This window comes from Musa acuminata, chromosome BXJ1-8 (genome assembly GCF_036884655.1).
Source record: "Musa acuminata AAA Group cultivar baxijiao chromosome BXJ1-8, Cavendish_Baxijiao_AAA, whole genome shotgun sequence".
NCBI classification, from domain to species: Eukaryota; Viridiplantae; Streptophyta; class Magnoliopsida; order Zingiberales; family Musaceae; genus Musa; species Musa acuminata.
The window spans coordinates 9493607-9511977 of record NC_088334.1 but is presented as its reverse complement, the minus strand read 5'-3'; the positions used below and the strand labels follow the sequence as shown (position 1 = coordinate 9511977).

The window sequence follows — 18371 nt, the reverse complement described above, 5'->3', positions numbered from 1 at the left end:
CTACTAAATAGACTTGGAAGCGAAGATAATAACAGAATTGCCATCACACCTCAACTTGGGAAACCTGAAGTGCCCCCTTATTCACGTCCATGGCCTCTGAAGCCGGGATCGTTTTAGGCGAACGCTAGCCGTCGGATGGAGAGGACAAATTTGTAATTAATAGTCTACAGTAGGGGTGTTCTCGTAATTGATGCAAGAAAGAATTCCTCGATGAAACATTCATTTTCCATTTTGGAGGACAATAAATCTAAATAGATGAAAATTTCTATATGAAATACGGAAGATTAAGATTATTATACTTTGAGTATAGGGAATATAAGTATAAAAAGACATCTATGTGAAATACTAAATGTTAAGATACTATCTTCGGAGGATAAAGAATCTATGTTTTCTATATTTCATATAGAACATAATAATCGTGGAGTATAAATAATATAAGCATAAAGAGATTTATGATAGAGAAGCCAATCTTTATATGGTATGTAATCATCACATAATAACCAAGATGAAAGAAGAAGACGAAGATCATCCTCCACTCGTCTGCCCCCACGTAGGCAAAGATATAAAGCAAATGGTTATAAGTTACACCCATCCCCTATTATTGCTCACGTAGATAAGAGGTCAAAAGAAGACTATTGGAGATGATTAGAGGTTGCTTCCTCGCATGAAATATTATATCCCTTTATAACTAGGTATGAAATCTCATTGAAATATTCTATCTCATTATCCCTAAGTCATCATCAACATGAGTGTGAATTTATCTGTTTTTAGATGGCTTTAGTATAGTTGTACTTTTTCAACGTGATATATATGGATATATATATATATATATATATCCATAAAGGTCTTGATTTCTTTATTGCTCAATTGTTCCTCTTCTAAGAGTCGAGGTCTTTTAAGCTCCACGATGACGATAATCTAAGTAGACATTTAAAGACCTCTTGAGCTGGTATTATCAAGATACGAGGCCTTAGAACCATTGTTACTTAATCACCCCTCCCCCCAACATGGAAGTCGAGATATCTTAGGCTCTACAATGAATATAATCTAATAAGTCATAATTTATCTTCGTTAGCACGAGTACATGGATCTATGACAAAATACTCTTCTTGAAAAAGAACTATATGGAATTGTCATTTCACGATAAGATATCAAGATATCAAAAGATGCCTCTAAATGTACAAGGGATATAGATAAATCCCAAACCTTGTGATATTGGTCTTCCTATTCCTTAATGGATGAGACTAAACATCTTTATTAACCAAGATTATGATATTAATAATATCTAAAAAGTTAGTTGGTTCAACAGTGGGTAGAAGTTTATCACCTTGAATTCCTTCCTCTTTTATATAGCATGTATCAATTTGAAAGCTTTATTACATTCCTAAATCTTAAACCGATGTAATAATAAAAAATAACTCGCCTTATGATATCAAGACATCTATTTCTACCTCACATTTCATTAACTCTAAGAGTAATAATGCTGACAACATATACTATTATCAGTGATGATAATTTCATTCGGTTCGATTCGACTCGATTCATACCAAGTAAATTTTGCAGTTCAAACTCGAATCAAGAGGCAGATCATCCCAATTACGAGTGGTCTGACCTCAACCATTAAAAGCTTGTTTAAAGAGAGGTCACAAGTTGTGATTAGGGCACGCCACTTCTCCCTCTCTCCATGCATAATGTTGTCATCAGCTACTACCTGCCTGCTTTGCCATCCATCAAACGTCATCTACATGAATTGGTATGCTTCCTCCTCTCTCTTCTTCCTTTGCTTTCTCTTATTTGTCCGTTCCTTTCTCTTTTTCTTTCGATAATTTATGATAAATTATAGTATACCGATACACCATATATGATAGATAGATAGAGAACGAGAATTTTTTTGTTTGGTTATTTCACCTGTATTTAAAGATCTCTGAAAGCTCCTGTTCGCCAAGGGAATGTCTACAGAGAATGTTACACCAGTCGACGGTGCCCGAACCAAGAAACGCTGATCAACATCCCATCGCGAGGGCCCGACCTACCTCGACATCCAACTCAGCCGATAGAAGACTCCCGACATTGATCCATGGACCAAGCTATGCTGACTCTTCAACCACGACACATCTGTTCACCAACACATAGGAATTCTATTGATCGTTTATCATAGCCACTTGCTCGATCAAGCTATTATTTGCTTGTTCATCACAGTGATCTAGTTGTGGAGCTTGGCATTGTAAGTTCTTATAGAGTTGAGCTTGTCAACCTAATAGAGCGACTCGTTCTCCGTTTGACGATTGTTTGCCTAAACCGTGTTAAGTTGTTCATCTTGGTTGGTGAGGTGCTATTGGGCCTCATCTATTTTCACCTCCAACTCGACCATTCAAGCCTCGAGCCACACGATAAGGGTTAAGTCGTCCCTCTCCCTCCTCAGCTCCTTTACTCATCGTGGAGATGACACTCCTAAAGTCATGAACGTGGTCAATCAGACCCATGACATAGTGATAATGCTGCAAAAGTAGAAGTCTAATCTACAACTTAGGCACTTACCACTACTTTATTATGGAAAGCTACATAAATCATGACCTCTAAGGGCCATGCATAGACCTACTTAGCTATGTCATGGCATAGTGAGCCTTGATAATATTAGCTCGATGCCTTATTTTCATTCCAAATGGCCTAGTTGGGTTGCAAGTTATCCTTCATTGAGTGAAGATCCTCGTTAAGAACTAGATCTGTTAGGTCGACCATCTTCAACACTATGAAAGGCAACACCTTGCTCTTATAGAGCTCGTGCACTGACCTCTACCTTGCCTCCTCTCCTCCTCGAGGAGCCTTAAGAGCCCGAGGTTCTTTAGGGATCTCCATCTCGAGGGTATAAATGCCACCATAACATTTCCTAATTAATAACATGAGGTAATACTATGAGCTCGGTGCCATTTAGGAGAGTGAGATCCTCTACCATTTGAAGCATGCCACTATTAGTGGGTGGAGGGGAAATCGAAGTCGAACCTCTAGCACATCCGAAGATAGGCAAAGAAACCTAAATATTAGGTTATATGGACGGTGGCCCGATTGAGATATTTATATCTTAAACTCGATCAATATAGAATAACTGGTCCACAAGTGATCCAAAGACCTTAAGATCAAAATGTTAGGATTCTTTTAACATATCAAATATGGATCAAATAATTGTTTTATAGAATCAAAACCGAATAGATCCAAAATAATGGATTAAGAATGTTTCCATAAAACTTATTTAATCCACTATAATATGCATGAAATCCTACAATAATTGATAAACATATTAACATGAAAGCGTACCTGATGAATCCATTAGAGTATTTTTCTGAATTGATCGGTGATTTGGTCTTCCAATTGCAGAGTACCTTTTGAACTTTAGATTTCTCCTTGACGGGTGAAGAGAAACTTCATTTGATATTGCAACCGGGGACCATAACCTTATTTATAGTCATAACTGATGAATCTACAATTATGATTGTATTCATAATTGATGAATCTGCAATTATGCCTCAAGAGTTTCATATTCCTAACTTATCTCGTCATTAAGTTAGGAACATGACTGATGATATCCACACAATTAATTTTCATAACAATTATGTCCCTTAGCCAAATAACTTTACTTTAATTAGATCACTTTAATTTTGGCTAATCAAAATAATGGCTTAACACATTTAATTATACATGTGTGACTCTTTAAAATTCTAATAATCTCCCACTGAGTCACATATGTATCCTTATAAATGTGATATTCTTTATGAGCTCAAAACTATTGTCATTATTAAATAGGACATACAAAACAATCTCGTCCATTGACTATATTAATATAGGACCAAAGCGGTCTTCGCTATATCAATCATAGCTAAACCCATCAATGATCACTAATGATCTGTACATGTCAATTTTCAACTGGTCCAACTTTATCTTTATGAGATCATTAATAACTTTAATAGCCATAATGTACAAAGTATAATAAACTGAAGCTTTATTTCTGATCAGAAAATATCTGTACAAATACAGAATCTGGCATAGAACATATAACAAACATATGACAGACTCCCACTAAACTAAAGTTTTCTCAAATTCGGATATACCCATATGAGCAGTATGCTCATGAAAAAATCTTGAGTGGTACATCTTTTGTGAGAGGATTTGTCAACATAAAGTTTGTTCTTAAGTGTTCTATAGAAATTTATTTACTTTGTACTCTTTCTTTTACAATCATGTTTGGTACCTCGCAATTCCACATTCATGGATTCATGATAGGAAGCTATAGTATCAAGCAAATATAGATTGTCATAAGTCATAAGTGAACTAGTTCTAATCACATTTGAATTTAAAGACAAAGTAAACTGATTGTTTCCAAATGAACAAGAATAACCAAATTTGTTCAAATAAGAAACAGAAATTAGGTTTCGTCTAAACGACGGTATAACAAAAGTATCTTTCAAATTCAAATAATGTCCAGTACACAATAACAATCTAAATGTGCCTATAGCTTCCACATCTACCGATTTTTCGTCCCCCACATAAATGCATCTCTCAGCATTATTGGGCCTTCGGTAGCTCAGGTAACCCTGCTTTGAAACACTAATGTTAGTAGTTGTGCCGGAGTCTAACCACCAAGTGTTTCTAACTACTGAAGTTAAATTGGCTTCAGAACAAACCAAAGTAAGGAACGTACCTTTTTTATCACACCAAGCGTGATATTTGGCACAGTCCTTCTTCAAATGCCCAGATTTTTTACAGAAGAAACAAGTATCATCCTTATTTTGTTTCTTCTGTACTGGACCCTTATCAGCCTCATTCTTTCCAGGTTTATATTTTCTTTTCTTGCCCTTATCCTTAGAGGTGTTGACCAAGTTTGCACTTTCAATCTTCTCTTGCTTTAATCTTTCTTCTTCTTGCACACAATATGAAATGAGCTCATTAAGAGACCATTTGTTCCTTTGGCAGTTATAACTGACCTTAAACTGATTGAATTGTGCAGGGAGAGATATCAGAACCAAATGGACAAGTAAGTCCTCTGATAGGTTAAGCTTTAATGCTTTAAGCTTAGAAGCAAGATTAGACATTTCCATGATGTATTCCCTTATATTTCCTTTGCCGTTGTATCTCATGGTAAACAATCTTTCAAGTAGAGTGCTTGTTTTTGCCTTATCATTTTTAAGAAAACGCTTTTCTATTTCGGTAAGAAAATCTTTGGCCTTGGTAATCCCTTCGGACACCGCACCCCTAAAGGCTTCTGGAATGCCGCGCTTAATGATCATGAGACTCATGCGATTAGTCCTGTCCCACTTCTCATATAGTCTCCTATCATCATGAGTAATATTTTCTGTAAGAGAAGCAGGTTGGTCTTCTCTTAGTGCAAGGTCTAGATCCATGCAACCCAAAACGATCAGAATGTTTTCTTTCCAATCTTTAAAGTTGGTTCCGTTTAGAACTGGTATAGAACTGAGGCTAGCAAATATTATTGCAAGAGAACCTAAATAAGAGCATAATAGATAACCAAAAATTATGCTCATATTTATTGCCATAAACTTAAGTAAATTCAAATAATGATTTAACCCATCTCAAGATACCAAGTGCAACATTAATATCTTGTCTTTGGACTTCAATATTAATTGCTAGTGGTAGTCTTGTTATAATGATCAAATACTGATAATAAGGCATGTCAAATGAGAAACCCATCTTTGGATTGATTTATCATTTACATGTATAACTTTATAATTATCACGTATTTACCATTACAGGTATGTATAAAATCCTGCCAGTCATTAACCTTCCTTTGGGCCGGATAATTACTGCATGGATGTAAATACACACTACATTTAATATTTTCATGAGAAATGTTATATATGAGAGGTCACTTTGACGACTTCATATATTAAATTATTCAATCTAATATTAAACAATCACTAATTGAATTTAGACCATATTAGTCAAATTGGCTTGATCTTAATTTGTTGCCTAAAATATTTAAAGCATGTAAATCATTCAATTTATGTCAACAAACAACTTTATAGAACCAATATTATGTTTAATCCAACATAATATTACAACAATATTATTAAACCAACATAATATTGCAATAATATCTAATTAATTAAATTCATATTAATTAGATAAAATCCAAAAAGAATTTGAGAATTTTATGCCTTGTAGTGCAAAAATGAATTTTGCATATTGATGAATAGGAAACGACACTAAGTGGAAAAGATAATCCAAAATTAAACTGATATCACATCAGAAAAAGACATTAAATTGAATGTGAAGCATGCTGTAGTATGATTATATAAAACCATAATCTTTTCCAACGATAATAGAACCAAATCACTTCAAAATAGCATGGTTACGTAAAACTATCATCTTTCCCAACGATGATAGAACCAAATTACTTTAAAATATTAATGAAAACATCATTAAAATTCATGAGAAAAAAGCTTAAATGTTCATCAATCATTGTAGGATGGCTTTGATACTACTTGTTGGGATTCTTTTAACATATCAAATATGGATCAAATAATTATTTTATAGAATCAAAACCGAATAGATCCAAAATAATGGATTAAGAATGTTTCCATAAAACTTATTTAATCCACTATAATATGCATGAAATCCTACAATAATTGATAAACATATTAACACGGAAGCGTACCTAATGAATCCATTAGAGTATTTTTCTGAATTGATCGGTGATTTGGTCTTCCAATTGCAGAGTACCTTTTGAACTTTAGATTTCTCCTTGACGGGTGAAGAGAAACTTCATTTGATATTGCAACCGGGGACCACAACCTTATTTATAGTCATAACTGATGAATCTACAATTATGATTGTATTCATAATTGATGAATCTATAATTATGCCTCAAGAGTTTCATATTCTTAACTTATCTCGTCATTAAGTTAGGAACATGACTGATGATATCCACACAATTAATTTTCTTAACAATTATGTCCCTTAGCCAAATAACTTTACTTTAATTAGATCACTTTAATTTTGGCTAATCAAAATAATGGCTTAACACATTTAATTATACATGTGTGACTCTTTAAAATTCTAACAATTAATAACATTTCCTAATTAATAACATGAGGCAATACTGTGAGCTCGGTGCCATTTAGGAGAGTGAGATCCTCTACCATTTGAAGCATGCCACTATTAGTGGGTGGAGGGGAAATCGAAGTCGAACCTCTAGCACATCCGAAGATAGGCAAAGAAACCTAAATATTAGGTTATATGGACAGTGGCCCGGTTGAGATATTTATATCTTAAACTCGATCAATATAGAATAACTGGTCCACAAGTGATCCAAAGACCTTAAGATCAAAATAGTAGGAACTCTTCATGACTTCTAAGTCTCGAGGTCCACCTCCTGAGGAGGAGTAGATTGGGATCCATCCTAACCCTGAGCTGTTAGAGGATATGACTTCGATTTCCTTGGTCATTTGTTAATTGAGGGACTAAGAAGAACTTGTATGAGAGAGAAAGGACATCCTAATTTAAAGAAAATGAGGAGGTGTTTCGAGAGGCCGAGATGCTTCGGAAGGAGGAGACATAATGGCTATAGGAAACTGGAGGTAAGAAATGAGCCCTACATTCACTGAGAGGAGATTTATACTATGGGTTGGTACCCTAGTTCCCACATTAACTTTCAAATACCCCGTCGGATATCAGTTGCATTAACTCTCTTGAAATTGAAGATGCACGTTTAATTCCCAAGTGTCTTTTTGGATCTCTAAGACATTAAAGAAGCATTAATGAAATGTTAATAGTGTGTCAACTTCAAAGAACACATGACACACCCCTACTTGAATGAGTATCCAAAAATATCCAAAGCGCTCTCTTCGAGAGTGAGCATCTCAATAGCACCCGATGCACCCATATCAGCGTGAGCATTCAAAAATGCTCGATGTGCCCTTCTCAAAGGTGAGTATATAAATGGCACCTACTGTGCTATTACTGAGATGAGTATCAAAATATGCCCAATGCATCCTCTTTAGAGGTGAGCATCATCTCAATAACACTTGATATGCCCTTATAGGGTTGAGTGTTCAAATATGCCTAATACTTCTATCTCGAGGTGAGTATCTCAATAACACTCGATGTGCCCTTATGAGGGTGTGAGCCCAAAAATACCTGCTCCACCCTCATTAGGAGTGAGTATCTGAACGACACTCGATGTGCCCATATGAGGGTGAACATCTCAAAGGCACGTCTCGGGGGACAATTGCCCAGGGCAAAATGCTCGAAGTGTGTAGGTTCACCAAACCCAACCTGATATTCACGAAGAATGCCCGAGGTGCATAGGTTGGTTAGCCCCAACCTAACCCTTTTGGTGAGTGCTCAATCCCAACTTGATTTCTTAGTAAATTCATGATCTTACAGGGATAATCAGGCATTCAAAATCTCCCTCCACTTTCACATAGCCCACATGTCAAATTACTTAATGGTTGCACTTTCGGACCTCTCTAGACGAGCTCATTATGGGTTGCCTCCCCTGACTATCTTCGTGGACACAAGTCTAAAAAGGAGTGGTTACGGATTGTTCGATTGTGGAATACTTTACAGAATATTTTCTCATTTTTACTCAGTATATAAAGTTATTTTTTGCATGATAAGATAAAAAGCTATTTTAACTAGTATACTTGTTTGTTATTTTTACCTATCTACATTGGAACTAACTTGAGTGTCGAAAGGATCAAATCGAAAAATAAACATCTAACCTTAGTCTTCATGTAAGTCACCCTTAGAGCATATAAGTGTATCTATATCGAATTTCGAGAAGCTCTAAAGATACCTCGGCAACACCTCATCCTTCCTTTGTATATAAACCCGAACCATGTCAGGCTGTGATTATGACATTATCAATTTGTCTCCTAATAGTATACATATAATTATACATTTTGATATAGCTTAAATATATATCTTAAAATATAGCATATATATACATGACCATTGTTAATGTCCATTAGGAAAATTCAGATTGATTATTTTCGTTTATGGTTAAGATTATTTTGTTTGAATTATAAATGTATAAATCAAAATATAAAATATTTAAAATGTATCTAATATTTATAAATTATAATTAACTATTAACTTTTACATAAATTAGAATTTCAATTAGTAAAAAATAATTATAATGGTATATGGAAAACTTAGGTTTTTATAAGCACAAATATTATGACCTTTGAAGGTACTTTATAAATGTTAAACCAGTTCTCGAGTGTTCGAGCTAGAAGCTTTTTTTTCTATAGTCTCAATTCAATTTTGATCGAATTTTGGTTCGCCCAATTTTGAGGATGTAGAATGCTACAAAACTATATCGGGGGTTTTGTCAACAAATACCCCTCCAATGCTTAAGTTACTTATGATTTGAAAATTTTAGAATGAATGCTTAGGCTAATCTTGAAGTATCCAAGGCACCTAGAAGCCTTTTTTTTGTGGGCTCATATGATCATTACTCTCGTGATGAACATCGATTATAAGGAGTAGCTATTTGTTGATCTCAGGCTTCATTGTGATTGTAGTATTGTGGTATATCAAATCCAAGACATAATAACAACGTGGTCGATTTGGCTGTAAGATATCATGATTTCATCTTTGTGGTACCGAGGTATCGACCACATGTTAGTTATATGATTCTATGGTGTCTAATGCATGTCATGCTCGTAGCCCAAAGATATCGGTTATATATTGATTGGGTGACATTGAGGTATTAGCCATATGGTACTAAAGTATTATGTACATCTTCATTCCTATCAATAAATAAGGTTGTGTTTAAATCCAATGCCCAATTTAAATATGGAAATATTATGATCCTTTAATTCTTTATTAGATATGAATTTGATCAATGTGTTTTTTTCTCCAAAGGGTAAGTTGCGTTCGAGCATAAGATATTGTGACGAATTGTCAAAATCTTTACTAAGCTAACTAACACCTTCTGATCAATATAATTCGATGATATATAAGTACCACTAATTAAGGATGAGGATTTAAATTTTATTCGATAAAATTTTGAAGATCCCGAGTATCTTGTTAGGGTCATCACCTTTGTTAGACCGGAAAGAATTCATTTTTATTATTTATCATTTAAAAAAATTCAACATTGACATACTGTTATAAAAAAAAGTGGATGAATTCTAAAAATAATCTTCTTTTTTCGAAATTTTTATTCTGAGAAGTGCTTTTCATTTGGTAATACCCCCAACCATCTACCATTGTACCTCTCATTCTTTTCCTTTTTTTTATGGATGGATTCTCATAGGGTGAATCGATCCAATTATAATATTTTTTTATTATAATATTCCATAAGTATCGTTGAAAACACTATAACATAATATAATTTTTATAAATTTATACAAAAACATTATAACATATGTTTTATAATGTGTTATAGTGTTTTATGTGGCATTGTTGAAAATAATATAACACAACATAAAAATAATATAATCGAACCGATTTATCTTATGGGTCGACTCATTCGAGAAGAGAGAGAAAATAAATTATTTAGGTATTAATAAAAAAGGGTAAATTCTCGGAAAAAACTCTTTAAGTTTGAGAATTTTTTAGATAATACCCTAATTTTAAGAAATTCCTAAAGAATATTTTTTAAAATAACTATTTTACTCTTTTTTTCAATAATTCGTTGAAAAAAACACACTATTAAGAAATTATAAAAATAGAGATACTTTCTGAAAAAAAAGGGATTAATTCGTCCTAAAAAAATTAAGTTGTAACAATAATAATAATAATAATAATAATAATAATAATAATAATAATAATAATAATAATAATAATAATAACATATCACGTGACACCCACACCTCGCCTCTTTGTATATAAACTCCTCCGGCCGCCCGACTCCGAGCACAAATAAATCCAATAAAAAACAGAGGAGGAGGAAACGTTGCGAGGGAGAGGAGGAGATTAATATGGAGCGTTATGCGCCACTATCCGTCGTTCTAATCGCCGCGGCGTTCTTCGCCTCCGCCGGTGCGCTCACCGCGGCCCCGGTGGGCGGCCCCAGCGACTTCATCCGCTCCTCGTGCCGGGTCACGCAGTACCCTCGCCTCTGCGAGCGCTGCCTCTCGACCTACAAGCTGCCCATCCGCCGGAGCCCGCGCGGGGTGGCGTTGGCCGCCCTCTCCGTGAGCGTGGACAAGGCGCGTGCGGCCTCGGCCTTCGCGAGGCGGACGTCGGCCGGTACGCGGTCCCGTGAGGCCGGGGCCGTAAAAGACTGCGTGGAGACTATGCAGGACAGCGTCGACCAGCTCCGCCAGTCTGTGGTGGAGATGGGGCGGTTGGGGCGCGCCCGGAGCCCCCGCTTCGCCTGGCACCTCAGCAACGTGCAGACCTGGGTCAGCGCCGCGCTCACCGACGCCGACACCTGCCTCGACAGCCTCTCCCAGAACGCTGGCCCGGTCATCCGGGCCGCCATCCGCAAGCGTGTGGTGGAGGTGGCGCAGGTCACCAGCGTTGCCTTGGCCCTCGTGAACCGAATCGATCCGAATACCTGAATCCGGTTCGCACTTGTACTCTATGTATTCGAAGAAATGTAGGGATGTACAAAGTGTTATGTGATATGATAGTGATGGTGTGGGATAATACTGTTATAAGTTTTGACTCTATATACTTTTTATTTGTTTGGCTGTGCGTGTTCTTTATCTACAAAACTTAATGCAACTTATTCCTAGCAAGAAAGCATTTTTATTTGATTGTTTCGGGTGGATTTTTATGTCTGTAATATAAAACATGAAAGGGGAAGATGGGATGGATGGCTTCACCGTAGCTCCCATCAGATTCATATTGCTTTGGTTCATGTGATGTGCATGCAAATTGATGAAGCACCAATTGGAGCTGTCCACTTGTGCGAGGATGTTGATGCTGATTGTGACGCCGCATTCGATGGTTACAATTAAGATGGAGATGGAAACTTACCACATTCTGCTGATATGACCTCTGTCTTCATTGCCCACCGTGCACATAAATATCCTCCTACTTTTGCTTCGAATTGGTACTTCACAAATGGAACAAAAGGTAAATGCTTCCTATCCTGCTTGGGAGCCTTCCGGTTAGTCAACAAAGTGATATCTTCTTCTTAATCATCGATCCATATCATGTCATGAAATTGAATTGACCTTATTTGTTATTGTCGGTCGGATATGTTTAATTGTCATCTATAAAATTAACTCATGCCAAGAGCGCGTTTGGTGAGATAATTTCGATGCCCATATTAATTTGAGATTAGTATCGGAGTCAAAAAATTATTATATATATATATATATATATAATTTTATTTAACTTAAAATAATATGATACGAGTGATGGCCATTCCTAGTCCACCATAACAAAATGAGTGAAGCTGAGAGGGTAACACTTTCTACCGTTACTCTATCTGCACAGTGAACTATTCATGGAGTCAGAGAAAGGAATGGAGCGAAAGAGAAAGAGAGAAGACGGTGGCGGCCATGACAGTGGCCCATCAGCTGCTGCAGGCCTCTCTCTTCCATCAACAGCCACCGCTAGTGGAGGGGAAGCTTTGTCTTTGTTGCCCCTCCTGCTTGCCCTACTGAATCTGTCACCATGTGAACTGCTATTGTCTTAATCAGCTGATCGAAATGGAATTATTTTCAGAGTCGTCGATCAGACCGTCATTTATTATGAAATGTCTGTGACGTGCACAGCTAGTTAATGGTGTTGTGCAATTGGGTGATTCCGCAGCCAACAATAGTGTGTTGGGACGTCGTGATTCGAATTCCCGGTCCAGATGTCACCTAATATTGAAGCGGAGGATTGGCTCCTGCGGTCCAGATATCACCTGCCTTAGATTGATCGAGAAGGATAGCCATTGGCTCTACTCGTCTCTCTGTCGATTTAGCTTCGCATCATAATCGAAATCATGATTCCAAAACACGTCTAAATCAATGGCGTGTGACTTGGAATAGCTTATGTTTGGTAAATCCATCCCCAAGTGGCCGATCAACTTGTGGTGGAAATGAGAACGCGTGTCCGCTTCATGCTACAAAATATTAATTAAGAATTTGTATTTGTATTGTCAGAATAATTCGTTTTCATTTTGAGAAGAAATCTCAAAAACGACCAAGAATTGACGAATCACTACATGATGATTAGCCATCGAATTAGGATTAATCATTTTGGTTAAGGTTTCAAGATTGATCAGCTATATCTGCTTTGCCTCGCCTATCTTATTTTCCTCCTCAACTATATCTGCTTTGGTTAAGGTTCCAAGAATAACTCACCTCTAATGCCAACGTAGGTGTCTCACCGTTTTGCTTCCTCTTGCTCATTGTTATCAATGTTCAGATTAACATTTGGTGAGATCGATCACCGTTTTGTTGTCGTCGACCACCACCATAATAACCACACACGATGCTATCACTATTGAAATTATCTTTTTATTTATCGTTTTTATATCATTCATATACATACTGTCACGTGCTATATCTTCCGTCGGTAAAGCTGACGACTTTAGGGTAAACAAGATAGAATATTTTATTTTCATAATTATAAAAATTTTAATATATATTTTTTTAAAATCTAAAAATTAAAATAATAGAGAGATATCTCACACGATAATATATAATTAGCCCGTTCCGTTGATACCAGAGGTATGGCAGTCCAACTTATATGGCCTTAATACTAACAAAACGCCGTGACTGATGTGGGCCGGGTTGGGTTCGGCCCACTTTACTCCTCAATTCTCGACTTAAACCCTGCACCATACTTGTTTGAAGACCTTCGCCGGTCTTTTCTCCGGACCTCGTCGGCCATGGCGGCAGAGCTCCAAACCCTCGCTGCCGCTTCGGTATCCAGAAAGCGGAAGCCAGATCACAAGACGGGAAAGAAGCCGAGCAAGAGGGTCCTTCAGAAGGCGTCATCCATGGCCGCGGCCAAGCCTAGAAAACCTAGCCGCAAGATGAGGAAGCTCTTCCGGAAGAGGGCCAGGGAGTACCACTCCGATGAGGAGGAAGAAAGTGACGAAGAGCCGTCTAGCGAGGAGGAGGAAAGTGACAGGGATTTGGATGTTGTGGATGACGACGGCAGCGGAGGCGATGACGAGGACGACGGGGAGGAGGCTCAGCATGGGATCACAAGGTTCGTTGAGGGTTGCAGGGCATTTAGGGTAGCCTTTATGAAGATCATGAAGAAGCATCTCCCAGATGATCCCCTTGTAGGTGTACCGTTTTTGAGGCATATAAATGGGTTCTAACCCAAAAACTGATTTCTTTTTTGTGAATTTATTGGTGTTTATTATGCTTCTTGTTCTCAGGGACCTATATTGTCTGCGCACAAGAAGCTCGTCGCTGAGAAGCTTGCAGAAGAGGTATCGGAGCATAAGACAACAGCCGAAATAAAAAAGGAGAAACAGATGGTTGGTGCTATTAGATCGCATTTTTACTCTGTTGCCTGCCCTTTAGTTTTGCCTTCGCTAGGGATGGGTAATTCTGGTGTCTGTATTATTCGAAGTTTCACTTGAATCCGTAATATAGGAAGCAGAAAAGGGACACGTAAAGCCTGCTAATTTCCTGGATGCAAGGGAGAAGCTTCTCGTCAGCGTTGCAACAAAAGGAGGTATTTGTTTTGGCTTCTAAAGAACAGGCAATATGTTCTTTATAGCTGATTAAAATATTTTATGCTTGGATTGTGCGTTCTATTGCTCATTTAGTTACTCTCTAACTGAAAGTTCTTCATCTTGCATGTACAACAACTATGGGTTAAATACCAGTCGTCAAGCTTTTCAATGCGGTAAGAGAATAAGCATGATGAGTTTGTTGAATCCTTCTTTTTTTTTGTGCAGAGCATGTTGTGCTTGATGAAAAGAAATCACTAGTTTTTACAATAGCATTTAGATTATTGATGCAGGTCAGTAAGGCACAAAGTTCTCAAAGTGGGTTAAATCCTTCAGGTTCTAAAAATGCAAAAGGTATGACATGTGCATCAGTGTATTTGCTTGTTTATTTAACTTATAAGTTAAGTGTTCAAACAAGGTTGTGCAGTCCATTCTTGTACTGAGGTTTAAATTACATCTTTTCCCTTTGAATGTTGTCAGCTTAGAGCTTAAGCTTTCTTGCATTAGCTGAATGACGTGCATCTTACTAGAGGAAATACACATCCATACTAAAGAACACTAGAGATTCTTTTAGACAGATGATTTTGTTTCCTTAGTCGAGAAATGAAGTGGATTGAAATAGCCGAATATGATCGAGTTTTCTGTTTGGGTGCACATAATATGGCTTCATTAAGAAGCAAAAAAAATTTTGATGCTAAGAAGGTTTCTACTTTATATTGGTGTTTATAGTTGAACTGGTACTCAGTAAGACGGTAATTCTCAGACTAGTTAAATTTTGAAAGTTTCTTTTAGTAGTGTTCAGCATGTCACCAAAGTTTGTCATATGTTACCGCTGATATGATATTTCTCATATAATTCTTTGTAAACTACAGTGATTAATATCTTGTGTTTTCAACAGTGTTGGCAAAACAAAGAAAACAAGCCTTCTTTTCAGAGCTACAGAAGCCAACAACACAGGCATGTGATGAATTATTGTCCTTGAAACTTTTATAGTTGCAGAATATAGTTTCTTATACACACAACACCATGTGCATGCTGTTTCTCTTTTTTTAATCTGGGCCAGTATACTTTGAGGCATTTGTATATGCAAATTATTTGTTATTTATATAGTCACTGTAATAATGCCTAATTTTCGGTTCATTCACACTGTCAATTTTTCTGCCATCGTCATGCAACTTCAGCTGAATAGGTTCTAATTATTGGCTTCCTTTTCATCAGGGTATCTAAAATGATAGTGTCAGTGCTGTTAAGGATTTTTCAATTGTTTTAGAATTTAAAAATAGAATGTTTTTTTTAGGTCTCATGCTTGAGAGCTTGAGCCATGTGCTATCTTTTAGTGCAAGACTAGTTCAGTCTGCAACATTTGTGCTAGTTGATCTGTAAAATTTTCTAGAATAACTTTGTTTCTGACTTTTTGTTAGTTTTGGTCCATGAACACAAATTTATTGCTTGTCCATTGTCTGTTATTGATCTGCTATCATAACGAGTTGACTAATTGTACATGCTTTTTTGTAACTAGTTCAATCTGCATATTTTGTGGTGTTACACTCTGTTCTGAATACAGTTTAACATAAGTTGATCCTGAATCTGAAAGTTTGAAATAGATGCTCAGTTTTTCGTTTAATGATACATCTATTTCCTTATTGATTGAACTAGAATAGGTAGAATTTGTAATTCGGTTGCAAGAATAATGCAATCGCAAAGCATTCTGTTTTTTGAGCATATTAATCAGAAGTCTGTCATGTTTGGGCATAGGATATGATGTGTGTGGGTGCATTTTCTTAAAATCTTTACTATAAAACAGTTTTCCAAATAGCTTTGATATCTTATTACTTGCATGTGCTTGTGGGAAATTGGTGTCCACTTTGCAAATATTTAAAAAAATTGTTCATACGAAGATTCTGAGAGCTTACGGTATATTCCTATTTTGAACTTTTTTGGGTTTAATTTCTGAAATTGTCAGTGTACACATCAATAACACAAAAAGATGTGCTTATAATTAGTCTTTGTTCAAGTCTTTGTAATGCTCTTCATTTCTAGTCGTAGATATCAAGGTTTTATGTGATTTAAATGGTATCTCCACATTACCAAAATATGCACTTGTAGCATGTTTGATGAGCTGGTCTAGATTAACAGTGGTATGTTTTATGCAGTTCTGTGATTCAAAAAGCATGGACAAGAACAATGAGCTTGGATGGGCCCCATTACGTAACAATTACATGCTTACAAGTTCAAAATTGAAGGACTGGGACAAAATGCCAGTAAGAAATAGAATTCATGACTTTTTTCTTTTCTTTCTGGTTTTACCTTTTTTTCCCTGAAATCATAAATAATTTTCCATTGACAAGTCCTCCAATGCTTATTGAACTTCTTCCTCTCAAACAGGAAGCTGCTGCCGTAGTTGATCACAAGCAAGTCTCAGCAGAGAGTTCCTCGGACGAAGAATAGGATCCGGAGAAATATCGGTGACTGCATTCTTTTATGCAAGTAATTATAATTCTGGCAAACCAGGACTCATATTTTCATTCTTTGAATCCATTCACATGGGATGTAATACATCTCATCAATTTTCATCTGATGAATGATTTTGAGCTTCAATCTCTTGATAAAAGAAGAGAATTGAAGCATGCTTTTCATTTTATATTAATGACAATGTTTCTAGTTTTGTCTGATTTAACTACACTCTTTTGAGTTGACAAAATGAGAGTCCTCGGGACATAGACAAGCAACTTTTTCGAGTCAAGATAATGTGAAAAATGCTTATAAATGGTTTTCTATTGCAACATTGAACTCACTTCAGCTGTCATGGGTAGTTGTGCTTGTAAAGCTAATTTAGTCGGTTCAGATTGAACTTCTTATGGATTGTGCTTATTGGAGCTGCGAGAAGACGAAATGTATCTGCTGCACTAGAGAAGAACAAGTAGTAGAAAATGAGATGCTGCATCTTTTGGTAGGGTCTCCATATTTTCAATGCTTGCAGTGTATATATATTTCAGTGATTCTTCTCGCCCTCTCTCACACGAACACACAACAGCAGTTAGTTAGTTTTGACGGTGACGACTAAAATTGTGATTTTTTAGCATTCTAATTTTTAGAATTAAAAAATTTATATTAAAATCTTTATGGTTATGAAAATAAAACTTCTTGTTTCATTTATCCTAATGTTGTAAGTTTTATTGACGGAAACATAAAAATGATGGACAAAAAGATAATTCGAATATCCTATTTATATTTTTGATGATGACGGATGATGATGTTGTTGGGGATTGTGGGTGATTGTTATGAATGAGGAGGGAGAGCGATGACAAGAGATGAGGCAAAGAGAGAGAGAGAAAGAGGATGATGCAGATGTCGTTACTATGCATTGGTGTTGCTTGACAACTGCATCGATACAAATGCTGAGCGGCTCTTTTGCCTCTTTACATTTACGTCGGCGTCGACACAATTGTCAAGCAACGTCGATGCAGATGCAGAGCAGTGAAAGGGCCCCTCAACATCTGCATCGACATTGTACATATGTAGAGCAGTGAAAGGGCAGTAGTCTACTACGAGCTATAGGCGACCTTCCTTAATTGGGCTTGGCACGCATCCGTCCACAGTGCTAACTTCCTCGTGGCTCGTCACATTCGCCAGGTTACTTGTGCTGCTTGCCACTCCCTCAACGTTGGATGTCGCATCTCTGGCGTAGATCCGCAACTGATTTGCTCTCTTTGCGTTTCCTATGATCCCGATCATGTTGCCTCCCCTTTGCACTCTGAGGCCTTCTTGT

The 18371-nt window shown here is 36.7% G+C and overlaps 2 protein-coding genes across 2 annotated transcripts; both read left to right on the top strand.

Annotated features, from left to right (window-relative positions):
- The first annotated feature begins 10875 nt into the window (after positions 1 to 10875).
- On the top strand, positions 10876 to 11658 carry LOC135588971 (pectinesterase inhibitor 9-like). Its single transcript, XM_065081301.1, has one exon. It carries the CDS (start codon positions 10944 to 10946, stop codon positions 11526 to 11528), a length of 585 nt encoding a protein of 194 aa, XP_064937373.1. The 5' UTR covers positions 10876 to 10943; the 3' UTR covers positions 11529 to 11658.
- A 2116-nt stretch (positions 11659 to 13774) lies between these two features.
- On the top strand, positions 13775 to 17301 carry LOC103993165 (uncharacterized). Its single transcript, XM_009413126.3, has 8 exons — positions 13775 to 14203; positions 14303 to 14404; positions 14523 to 14604; positions 14759 to 14778; positions 14896 to 14956; positions 15501 to 15559; positions 16756 to 16863; positions 16988 to 17301. Exons 1-8 carry the CDS (start codon positions 13802 to 13804, stop codon positions 17048 to 17050), a joined length of 897 nt encoding a protein of 298 aa, XP_009411401.2. The 5' UTR covers positions 13775 to 13801; the 3' UTR covers positions 17051 to 17301.
- Positions 17302 to 18371: the final 1070 nt, after the last annotated feature.